General features: G+C 38.1%; 1 protein-coding gene across 4 annotated transcripts in view; it reads left to right on the plus strand.

Moving 5' to 3' along the window:
* ATL2 (atlastin GTPase 2) overlaps positions 1-12,042 on the plus strand; it is a 59,589-nt gene that overhangs the window by 17,961 nt on the left and 29,586 nt on the right. For 3 of the 4 annotated variants that reach the window (XM_043604141.1, XM_043604140.1, XM_043604142.1), the window contains exon 2: positions 7,101-7,345. The exons of the other annotated variant lie outside the window; for it this stretch is intronic. In XM_043604141.1, the coding sequence (XP_043460076.1) occupies positions 7,101-7,345 (245 nt within the window). The remainder of the gene's footprint in view (positions 1-7,100; positions 7,346-12,042) is intronic. 4 annotated transcript variants of the gene reach the window in all.

Genomic DNA, 12,042 nt, shown 5'->3' on the forward strand with positions numbered 1-12,042 from the left:
TCATGGGCAATATTCCTTGATGGGGACAATACTAATTAGAATATTTTTGTTCTGGAAAATGATTAATAAGTTGGTTGTATTGCTTTATCCTCTCATTTAATAAATGAAAGTGCTAAGGGGAATAGGCTGCATGTGATTTTTTTCAAAATCTGCCATACTGAAATTATTTACATAAAATTCACTGAGTTTTGAGTACCTTTTGATGAGTTTCGATGAATGCATAGTTTTGTAACCACCATCACCACCACCACAATCATGATATAGAACATTTCCATCATCTGAAAATGTTCCCTTGTACCCCATTATAGTTGTCTTAACTTGGGATGCTATAACAAATTAGCATAGACTGGGCAGCTTAAACAGACATTTATTTTCCGGTTATGAAGGCTGGGAAGCCCAAGATCAAGGTGCCAGCAAATTTGGTTTCAGTCTCTTTTCTGGTTTGCAGATGGCTGTCTTGTGTGTCCTCACAGGTGGTGAAAGAGGTTCTCTCTCTCAAGTCTCTTACTAATCCCGTACATGAGGGCTCTACCCCCGGGATCTTATTACCCCCCCCCCCCCCAACAGGCCCCATGTCCAAATACCATCACATTGGGGATTAGGGCTTCAACATATGAATTTGGGGGACCCACATTCAGTTTGTAGCAGTAGTCAGTTTCTCTTCCCCTACTGTCAGCTCTTGGTAGTTAGTGATCTGCTTTCTGTTACTGTAGTTTTACTTTTTCTAGAATTTCATGTATGTAGACTCAGACAGTATGGCATTTTGTGTGTGACTCCCTTCACTTAGTATATAGCTTTTTAGATTTATAAGTGTTATTGTGTATTTCAGTAATTCATTTCTTTTCCTTTTTTCTTTTCTTTTCTTTTCTTTTCTTTTCTTTTCTTTTCTTTTCTTTTCTTTTCTTTTTTTTTTTTTAACATTTATTCACCTTTGAGAGACAGAGACAGAGCGTGAGCAGGGGAGGGACAGAGAGAGAGGGAGATACAGAATCAGAAGCAGGCTCCAGGCTCTGAGCTGTTAGGACAGCACCCAACACGGGGCTCGAACCCATGAACCGCGAGACCATGACCTGAGTCAAAGTCAGACACTTAACTGAGCCACCCAGGCGCCCCCATTTCTTTTCCTTTCTAAGTAATAGTCCATTGTATGGATTTGACACAATTTATGCATTCTCCGGTAAATGGATATTTGGGTTGTTTCCAGTTTATGGTCATTATGAATAAAGCTACTATGAACATTCATTTTCAGGTTTTTTTGTCATAATGTTTTAATTTCTCTTTTAAGTACCTAGGGGTGTGATTGATGGTTGTATGGTAAATATGTTTAACTGGGGCTCCTGGCTGGCTCAGTCAATGGAACACGTGACTCTTGATCTCGAGGTCGTGAGTTCAAGCCCCACATTGGGCATAGAGATTTTTTGGGGGAAAAATGTTTAACTTTCTATACGGTATTACCAAAAAGTTTTTCAAAGTGGTTGTATCATTTTGTACTCTTTTTTTTTTTTTTTTAACCTTTATTCATTTTTGAGAGACAGAGTGCAAGCAGGGGTGGAGCAGAGAGAGAAGAAGACACAGAATCCGAAGCAGGTTCCAGGCACTGAGCTATCAGCACAGAGCCTGATGCGGGGCTCAAACCCACGAACTGAGAGATCATGCCCTGAGCCTAAATCAAAAGTTGGACGCTTAACTGAGCCACCCAGACGCCCCTAGCATCTTTATTTTCTTACAACAAATTCCTACAGATAGGTTTGCCGTGGTATGAACTCTTTAAGGCTTTAAAAAATACGTGTTAGAATAAACTTCTGAATACTTGGATACTGTTTTCATATGGTTGTAGGGTGTAAATGTTGAGGGCAGGTGCCAGACACCAAAACATTGCTTTTGTCAAACTGCTAATTTTTGTAAATAGACTGAGTAGACTGAATGCAGGCTACTTTCCATAAGAATTTGTTTCAAGTTTTTAGTTGGAATGTGAATAACTTACACTTTCATTGCTTTTGAATAACTATACTTTCATTGCTTTTGAGAAGTGAATTACTCCTTACTTGGTTCTCTCTCTACAAATTTAATTTTGGGTTGAAATAATGTAACGTTAGTAACATTTTATTGTAATGCAGATTTCTAGCATCTTTATATTGCCTTAGTGTGTAATTATGCCTGAAGTTTGCAGACGGATCTAGGTCAGTTCTGAAGTGTAAATTTTGCTGTTGGAATGTATACTGACTGTATGAATTTGGCAGATTTAAGATCAGTGTGTTTAAAGAGCAGTCAAAAAGACAAATGTCTTTTTTTATATAGACTTCTTTTTTTGGAGCAATTCATAGCAAAATTGAGTGGAAAATACAGAGTGCACATGTACCCCCTGTCCCCACACACCAACCAACAGCTGCCCTGCTCCACACCAGAGTGGCACCTTTGTTACAACTGATGAATCGTCACTGACACATCATTATTCCCCAAAGTCCACAGTTTTCATTAGGCTTCATTTATGGGGTTGTATATTCTGTGGGTTTTGGCATATGTATGATGCCTTGCGTCTATCTCTGTAGCATCAGGGAGAATAGTTTAACTGCCGTCAAAATCCTTGTGCTCCACCTGGTCGTGTCTCCTCCCCCCCAACCCCTAGCAACCACTGATCTTTTTTTCACTTAGACAAGTGTCTTTTTGTAGGCCTTGTGGCAAATAGGTTAAGTATACTTAGTGTTAAGTATGGGGAAATAGCTGAGGAACAGTTGATCTGCTGTAGGTATCTTTCAGCTTTGACCTTGAAAGATGCATTAGGCGGTAGAGTGGGGGAGAACTGACTTGAAACAGTGAATCAGGAAAATTTATTGGATGGTCGAAGTCTACTTCAGTCATTTTTTGGCATTGAAAAATGGAAATAAAATCACTATTCTCTGCCTAGCATTTAACTTCAATTTAAAATCTTAGAGCAATGCTAAATTTAAAAAGATTTCCAGTTGTAGGTAATCACTGAATGTTAATGTTTACAGGTAGCCTGATGAAATGTACAATTCTTTTTTTTTTTTAATTTTTTTCTTTTTAACGTTTATTTTTGAGACAGAGAGAGACAAAGCATGAACGGGGGAGGGTCAGAGAGAGGGAGACACAGAATCTGAAACAGGCTCCAGGCTCTGAGCTGTCAGCACAGAGCCCTACGCGGGGCTCAAACTCACGGACCGCGAGATCATGACCTGAGCCGAAGTCGGCCACCCAACCGACTGAGCCACCCAGGCACCCCGAAATGTACAATTCTTGTATTTAGTTGCTTATATCAGTGTTTGATGAATGAAGTACTGTGTCTGTAGTTAGTACAAAAATGGTAGAGAAATCATGATGGGGGAGTAAACTTAGTGAACCGTGTCATTGTGCTCCATCATGCTTTTGAAACATGTTTGCTGCACTTCACTTTAGAAGTCTGTAGCCTAGAAATGGTGACAAAAACGTAGACACCTGCTGCCTGTATATCTGAGGTACCTATCTTTATCCATGCTAATAAAAGAAAATTGGCTACATGGTAACTGTAGTCAACCAATCTAGGTGAAATTTCAAGTTAATAACTTGTTAAAAACAAGTGGTTTGTTTTTCTTTATTTTTTAATGTTTATTTTGATAGAGAAGCAGAATGCAGTGAGTGGGGAAGGGTCAGAGGGAGGAGAGGGAGAGAGGGAGGGAGGGAGAGGGAGAGACAGAGAGACAGACAGGGAATGAGAATCTCAAGCAGGCTCTGTGTTGTCAGTGCAGAGCCCAATGTGGGCCTTGATCTCACGAATCATGAGACGACCTGAGCTGAAATCAAGAGTTGGATGCTTAACCAAGTGAGCCACCCAAGGGCCCTTGTTTGTTTTATTTTTAAGAAACTAATGCTTTCTTTACAGTAAGAACAAGACTGTTTGTTGGTTTTAACAAAATCAGCAATCTCCAAATTTGGTCATTGTGATATTTTAGCACTTACTCATTTTGGGTTCTTTTTAATTAGTGTATTGGTAGAACTTCATACTTCTCACTGTAATTTTGTGATAAATATACTACTCTTGAGTTGCTGGAAGTATTTTCCCAAACTAGTTATGTGATTGTCAGATTTGCTTGTAAAATACCTAGGGGCAGGTGGGTATAAAACTCCTGAGTAAAATGTGTAAATTTCTTTCATTCAAGAAATTATTTATTAAGCACCTGCTAGGTGCCAAGCACTATTCGGGGTGCTGGGAGATAGAGTGACCAACAGGATGATTGAGATTCTTATTTTTGTGGTATATACTTTCTATGGAGGGAGAGATATAAGGCAGAAATGTAAACAAATGAAAAAGGGTTATTTTAGATATTGAAAAGGACTATGGAAAAAAAAAAAACCACAAAACCTGTTTTGTTAAAGTGATGTGGAAGGGTGTGTAGACTGAATGGTCAAGGAAGGCCACACTTACGAGAACATTTGAGCTGAGACCTAGATGATGGAAGATAAAGCCACATGAGTTTCTAGGGACAGAACATTCCAGACAGGGGAGAACACAGGACAAAGATTCTAAGGTGGGAAACAGGTTTGACCTGTTCAAGGAACAGAAAGAGGTCCCGATTGCGATTGCGAGGGCCAGATCACATAGGACTGTGGAGGTCATGGTCAGGACCTTCAGAGTTTTGTTTTTTTTCTGTATATTTTCTGGTTACAGTGGGAAGCTAATTGAGGGTTTTAAACAGAGGATTGGCAGTCTAGAGGGGGAGACCTATAATAAATAAGCATTTACATAAATATTCAAATGATGGGTAGATTCAGATTAGGGGAGTATAGGAGGACTAAACTTGATTAGGAACCTTAGGAAAGATATTCCTGAGGAAATGACGTTTAGGAAATGATGTTTAAACGGAGGCTTAAGGAATAAGCGTGAGTTGATTAGGGCAACAACATGGAAAAGAATATTCCAGACAAAGGAATATCCTCAGTGAAATATGAGTCTAGAAAGAGCTTTAGTAGCATAAGAATCCGAAAAAAGGCTAGCTTGTCTATTCGTAGTTTACACAGGCAAGAGTAGCACCAAATGTATTTGGGGCAGGAGAGATTTGGCAGTGAGTACAGGATTTTATAAGGTATGTGTAGGATTTTAGTTGTTAATGCTCTGTAACAGTGATTTCAAGGAGAGTAATTTAATAACAGTCACATTTATCTATATTATTTTGTTACTACTCTGTGGAATTTAGATTGGTTTAAATTTTTTTTTTAACGTTTTATTTATTTTTGAGACAGAGAGAGACAGAGCATGAATGGGGGAGGGTCAGAGAGAGGGAGACACAGAATCTGAAACAGGCTCCAGGCTCTGAGCCGTCAGCACAGAGCCCGACTCGGGGCTCGAACTCATGGACCGCGAGATCATGACCTGAGCCGAAGTCGGCCGCTTAACCGACTGAGCCACCCAGGCACCCCTAGATTGGTTTAAAGGAGGGAGCAAAAAGGGAGACCAGTTAGGTACCATTCTGTATTTGTATACCATTGAAACTGGAAGTGACAATATCATCTTTAATTAAATATTGATTGCTTTTACTTCCAATGATTCTCCTTTGAAATTGCTTGCTCTTTATATTGTCACTGTTTGTAGCACATTTTGAAATAGTGTTGCTGCTTTTGCTATGTTCAGTTAAAGGTGCCTTGTGATGGAAGAAAAGGCTCTCATAGTTTTTGCAAATCAAACAAGCTAGATATTTCTTTCTAGGGGAAAAAAAGAGCCATGAATGTAGATGTATAATCTTTAAGAATAGTGGTTAGTTGGATAAGGTATTCTTGCCGTGTTGGCTACTAATATGCCACTCCTCAGTGGACTGGCTGTCTCCTGGGAGAGAAGGGACTGTCATTGCACTGAACACAGTAGATACTGTATGTCTCCTTAGATTGCAAAGGGTCATTTAGTAGACGGACTCAAGGGGAGAGTCTCTTAAAAATGTTGGGGTGGGGGAGGATAAGGTCCCTACCAGTGATTTGGCTACATGGGATCAAGCAATTGATAGGGAAGAAAGCCTGATAGAAGTCTCTGAAATTAGCTATTAGGTGTTTTTGTTTGTTTTGTTTTATTAAAAGGACAGAAACCTAAACTTTAGAAACTTGTCTCTGCTGTTGCATATCTTTTTTTAAGTGTTTATTTATTTTGAGAGAGAGAGAGAGAGAGAGAGAGAGAGAGAACAAACGACCATGTGTGTGCTCAGGAGAGGTTTAGGGGGAGGGAGGGAGGGAGGGAGAGAATCCCAGGCAGGCTCTGTGCTGTCAGTGTGACACAGGCATCTCCTGCTGTTGTGTGTTTTATCGTTATTTCTTCATTACTATTCAGTAAAGTTCTGCAAAGATTACCTTGTTTTGGTGTGCTGGGTGAACAAAGGAAGAGTTGATATACCTGTTTTGGGGAGTTAGGTAATTTGAAATGGTAGTTGTGGTCTGTAAGAGCCCAGAGGCAGATGAAACTATAGGATATAACTCTGTACCTCACTGACTATTCATTTTGTGTTTTCCAACAGAACATCAATCCTGTGCTTTGCTTTAATAAAGGAAGCTGTACTATTAGGTTACTCTTACTAAATTAGGGACTCATTAACTTTACCACTAGTGTCGGTTTTAGAAACTTCTTAGGACCCTAGCGTAGCCATTTAAGTTTCATAGTGAAAAATGTTTACAATTCATATGTTTTAATCTTTGTAACTTGGAATAATATCCAGGAAATGCCTACCAGGAAAATTGGAATTTGAATTATTAGGTAAAATTGACCCCCCCCCCCCATCCTCCCCTCGCATAGATCTGGTTTCAGTGTGCATACAGTAGCAGAAATTGTTTATAGAATAATGCAGTGCTTAAGAAACAGCTACTGTTCACAATTAGCTGTTTAGACTTAATAGTAGAGGCTATACTTAGTATTGTGCTTATCTGTGTGTATAGTGGGAAATTTTAGCAATATTCTTGGTCCTACTATAGAGGGAGTGAGAAATCCAATATGTACTTGAATATCACTTTTTGCAGACGATCTGTAACAAAGGGGAAGTTACGTGAAATTTTGCTTTAGTTGTGATCCCTTAGGAGAAGTTTGTAATGCAGGAATTCAAGTAACCTTTTTCTCTTTTTTTTAATTTTAGGTGAGAATCATGAAGATGATGACCTAGTAAACTCTGATGAGGTTATGAAGAAACCATGTCCAGTACAGATTGTTCTTGCTCATGAAGATGACCATAACTTTGAGCTCGATGAAGAAGCTTTGGAGCAGATATTGCTACAGGAACACATACGAGATCTTAACATAGTAGTGGTATCCGTGGCAGGAGCTTTTCGTAAAGGGAAATCATTTCTACTGGACTTCATGCTTAGATATATGTATAACAAGGTGAATAGTGTCTTTTAAATTGAACCCAGTTAAAAACAAAAACAGCCAACCAACCCTGTTTAAAAATAATAGACAAAACACAGTAAGAGCTGTGTCTTTCATTTTACAAAAATCCAGTTCTTGCTAAGACTTCTCAGTTAAGACAGTAATCTAAGTTCGTTTGAGTTCTTGATTCTTCCTCATCTCCATAATTCCATTTTGCGTGCAGTCCATATGGATGCATGTGACTGAGCATCTATGTTACAGGCATTGTAGCTCTAACCCAAGGTGTCTGAGTATATTTTAAAGCCTCTGATACGCTGTTCTCTCCCTTTTGGTTATTTCTTCACGCCTCCCCTTTTTTTGATCACCTTTACAATAATGGGTGAAGTAAGCTGATAGAGACTTTTGTAGAAGTACATCTGTGCTCTTTCAAATAAGTCAGCTTCAGTGACTATTACATTTTGAGATAAAGTCCGGTTCCTTAGTGTGGCTTCCCTGGTCTTCGATAATCTCTGAGTTTCATATCTTGCTTCTCTGTGTCAGGTATACTGTAGTTTTTGCAGTTCCTCAACTGTGTCATGTTATTTCTCAAATGTTGCTATATCCTTGGCTGATCTTTTCATAGGAGGCCTTCCCTGATTTTTTTTTTTTTTTAAAGTAGGGCCACGCCCAGTGTGGGGCTTGAATTCATGACCCTGAGATCAAGAGTTGCATGCTCTAGGACTGAGCCAGCCAGGTGCCCCGAGGCCTTCTCTGATTTTTAAGACTATATTATGTCCTTCTCCCAACTCTCATGGCACTAGTCATTTGTTTCATTGAAACTGCTTTAGTTACTTGTTTTTCCTGGCTAGTTTAACTTCTGTCAGGAATGGGTCTTCTCTTGGTTACCATGTCTCCCTCACCTAACATTAACTAGCCTGCTATAAGCACTTATTTTCTGTTTTGATCATTGAATCTCCCTCTGTCCATAAATTTATACTTGATTTATTTTTAATAAATATAAATCAAATTTATATTTGATTCCAAATACTTTTTGATGGTACCAGGCAATTGTTATTTCCCTCCCCCTTCCTGACTTTGGAATTTTTCCTCTGAAAAAAAGCAAAAAATAATTTTACTTAAATCAGTGTTTTTCTAACAGTTGAAAGTTGGGGTGAGGGAATGGGAATTTGATAGGGACGAAGAAGAAGGAATTGGAAATTTGGAGTGCAGCATTTAGAAGAAAGGGCTTTCCTTACATGGCGTTTGACATTCAGAAGCCACGTGAAGATGCTAGAAATAACACTTTGACAGAGTTATGTAATTAAGCTCTTGTCAGGGTGCTCACCTTTATGAGTTCTATATTAATCTGAAACTGGGTGTGTATGCATCTGCCTTAAGGTAAGTAACAGTTGATTTTCCAGGAAGCTTTTCAGTAAATTCTTTTTGTAGGGATCTCTTTAGGCATCATCAGGAATGCCTGAGTATCAGGAATGTAATTCATATTAAATGACACTATTTTACATGTTTAGCAAATTGAGAAAGATACAGTATTTCATCCATTTAGACTTGATTATTTCCCACAGTTTTACGTCTGAAATAGAGAAATGAATAGTGGCATATTTTTTTTTTTAAAGACTGTGCCTTTAAAGATGATATTTGAGGTTCTGACTCCTTAAGTAAGCTTGTCTATATCATATTTATGTGTGTCTGAGCTGTTCCTGCAAATGTATTTGATTCCAAGTAGGTCACAGACAGAATGTTCAAAGGGGAAAGAAGCTTAGATCATTTGCCTAGCAATGACAGATAAGTTTCACCTCAGGTGCCATTTCTGAATCCATCTCTGATCAATTAGTAGTGGTTGTTCAGAGGAGAGTAGCAGTCCACACATGTGTCATGTGTTTGCAGTTCTTTTCCTGGGGAAGACGCTGAAGCCACGGGAAGGTTATGAGGGCCTGAGTGAGGTTACACATCTGGTTAGTGGCTTCTAGGCTGAAACATCTTTATTAATTTTCATTGATATGCTTTCCATAGAGAATTTATGCTATAAATAATTTATTCTGTTAATTGAAAATGGCATTAAACATTGTTGAGTTTTGGGATAACATGCCTCAGCTTACACTGATTTGGTGGTGGGTCATGCTTTTCCTAAGAGAATGAAATTAAAGAAGGAGATAGTTTGAATTTATTTCATTAACCTATCTGCCTGCAAAGGTGGGATGCTGAGGGAGGTAGGAGATGAACATGGCTTATATTGACTTCATATGTCCTTTTTACTGACCTGGGTAAGGGTGTAGTTCACTAAAGAAGCTAAATACAAATTTTTTACATATGATTTAGAAATAGATGACTGTTTTCATTTTAAGTAGTTAGTAATCGTAACACAAGAGCACATGAACACGAGCTCTTTTCTGTTGGATACAAACAAAAACTTCAGTAGTTCTTAAAACTAAGACTATTCTGAGATTTTTACCAAATCTTTTTTTTTTTATTTTAATTTTTTTGAGAGACAGCAGGAGCAGGAGAGGGGCAGAGAGAAAGAGAGAGAATCTAAAGCAGGTTCCAAGCTGCTAGCGCAGAGTGCAGAGTGGGGCTCCAACCCACAAACTGTGAGGTCATGACCTGAGCTGAAATCAAGAGCCAGATGCTTAGCTGACTGAGCCACCCAAACATTTACCAAACATTTCTAAATTATAGGGGAAAATTCTGACTTTTAGTTCTCATTCTCTTGTGAAGGAAACAGCTTTCTACACAGTTTTCTTTTTTTGAATTGCTACTTATATTTTGAAAATAGGTTGTTTTTAAAGTATAGGAGGAAAGAAATTAGTCTTTTGTAAGCTTAAGAGGGGAACTAAACCTTTTTCTGGAATAAAATTCTCTTATGTATGTTGGAGTTAATTCTATAGTTAGACTCTAACCATGAAATATAACAGAAGGTGACTAAAATTGCTGATTTACTGGATTCATAATGTAGAAGACCTTTTGAACTTCCAAAGATATCACTTAGGACCTTTACTATGAATGCCATATATGAGAAATACCACAAAAATTCAAGTTGTTAGTGAACCTAACAATTTGTAAGTAGAATATTTATTACTTGTAAAAGTCATTCTTAAAAAGCTATAGATGAAATAATTATAAAAATTTATGTGCAGGGGCGCCTGGGTGGCTCAGTCAGTTAAGCATCCAACTTGGGCTCAGGTCATGATCTCAGGGTTTGTGAGTATAAGCCCCTCATCGGGCTCTGTGCTGACAGCTCAGAGCCTGGAGCCTGTTTCAGATTCTGTGTCTCCCTCTCTCTGCTCCTACTTTGCTTGCTCGCTCTCTCTCTCTTAAAAATAAATAAACATTAAAACAATTTTTAAAAGTTTACATGCAAACTGTTAGATCTATTATGTCCATATTTAAAAAAAATCCTATTTCATGTGTAAAAGTAGGCAGTTACACAAGAAGAGATGAAAATCTGTGATGAGAGACAGTATTGGGAGGGAGGGAGACTTTTCCCTGTGAAATAGATACATAGACTCTCAAGTATTCTGTGTCTTTCCCTTTCTAATGCTGATTTGGTTGTTGGGGATGTAGTTTAGGCAAATGTATTTCTTCTTTTGAATTTCCCTTTTTTTCCCTGAAGTATAATTTATATATAGGAAAGTACTCAAATCTCAAGTGTATAGCTTGCTGAAATTTTACATATGTATACACCCCTATTACCACCACCCAGATGAAGATCTAGAACTGTCCCCCCCCACCTGGTTATGTCCCTCCCGGTTAATATCTAACCCCAAACGGTAACCCCTATTCTGAACTCTTGTGTACCCCAGACTGGTTTTTGAACTTCACATGAATGAAATCATGTCATAAGAATTTGTGTTTGGTTTATTTCTTTAAACTATCTATGAAATGTGCCCATTTTTCGCATGGAGTGATCGTTCATTATTTTTGTTGCTTTGGTGTCCACTATGTGATTATACCACATTTTATTTATTCATTTAACTGTCAGTGGATATTTGCTTTCATCTCATAAGTTTTAGTGAGCTGATTTTTGTGAATCCCAAGCTTCCAAAGTAGATAACTCCTGTAATAATAGGAATTATTAGAAAAATGCTGATCAAATTATCATGTAAAGGAATTTCAGTTTTAGGAGTTGGTTTAGGAAGGTCAAAACTGAATTTGGTAGAATTAAATTATATAAACGTTAATACTTGGTATATTGAACACTAAGCATTGGTGAGAGCTGTTAACTGATCTCTTCTAGATAGTTGTTTTTTTTTTAATTTTTTTTAACATTTATTTATTTTTGAGAGAGAGAGAGAGAGAGACAGTGTGAGCAGGAGAGGGACAGAGAGAGAGGGAGACACAATCTGAAGCAGGCTTCAGGCTCTGAGCTGTCAGCACAGAGCTGGACGCGGGGCTCGAACTCATGAACCTGAGATCATGACCTGAGCTGAAGTCAGACACTTCGCTGACTGAGCCACCCAGGCGTGCTAGATAAAGAGAGTCTGAATTGTGTACAGAGTTGCTTGTACTTTTGTATCATTCTCTCTTTTTTTTAAATAACTTTATTATGAAGAATTTTTAACACATGTAAAAGTAGATAACAGTATAATGAATGCTCATGTATTTACAGTTATCAACTCTCAATCTCATTTCATCTATATGCCAACTCACTCTATACCTTTTATATTGTTGTGAATATGTCCAGATATATCATCTCATTTGTAAATATTTCAGTATGA

This window comes from Prionailurus bengalensis, chromosome A3, assembly GCF_016509475.1.
Source record: "Prionailurus bengalensis isolate Pbe53 chromosome A3, Fcat_Pben_1.1_paternal_pri, whole genome shotgun sequence".
In the NCBI taxonomy this organism is placed as follows: domain Eukaryota; kingdom Metazoa; phylum Chordata; class Mammalia; order Carnivora; family Felidae; genus Prionailurus; species Prionailurus bengalensis.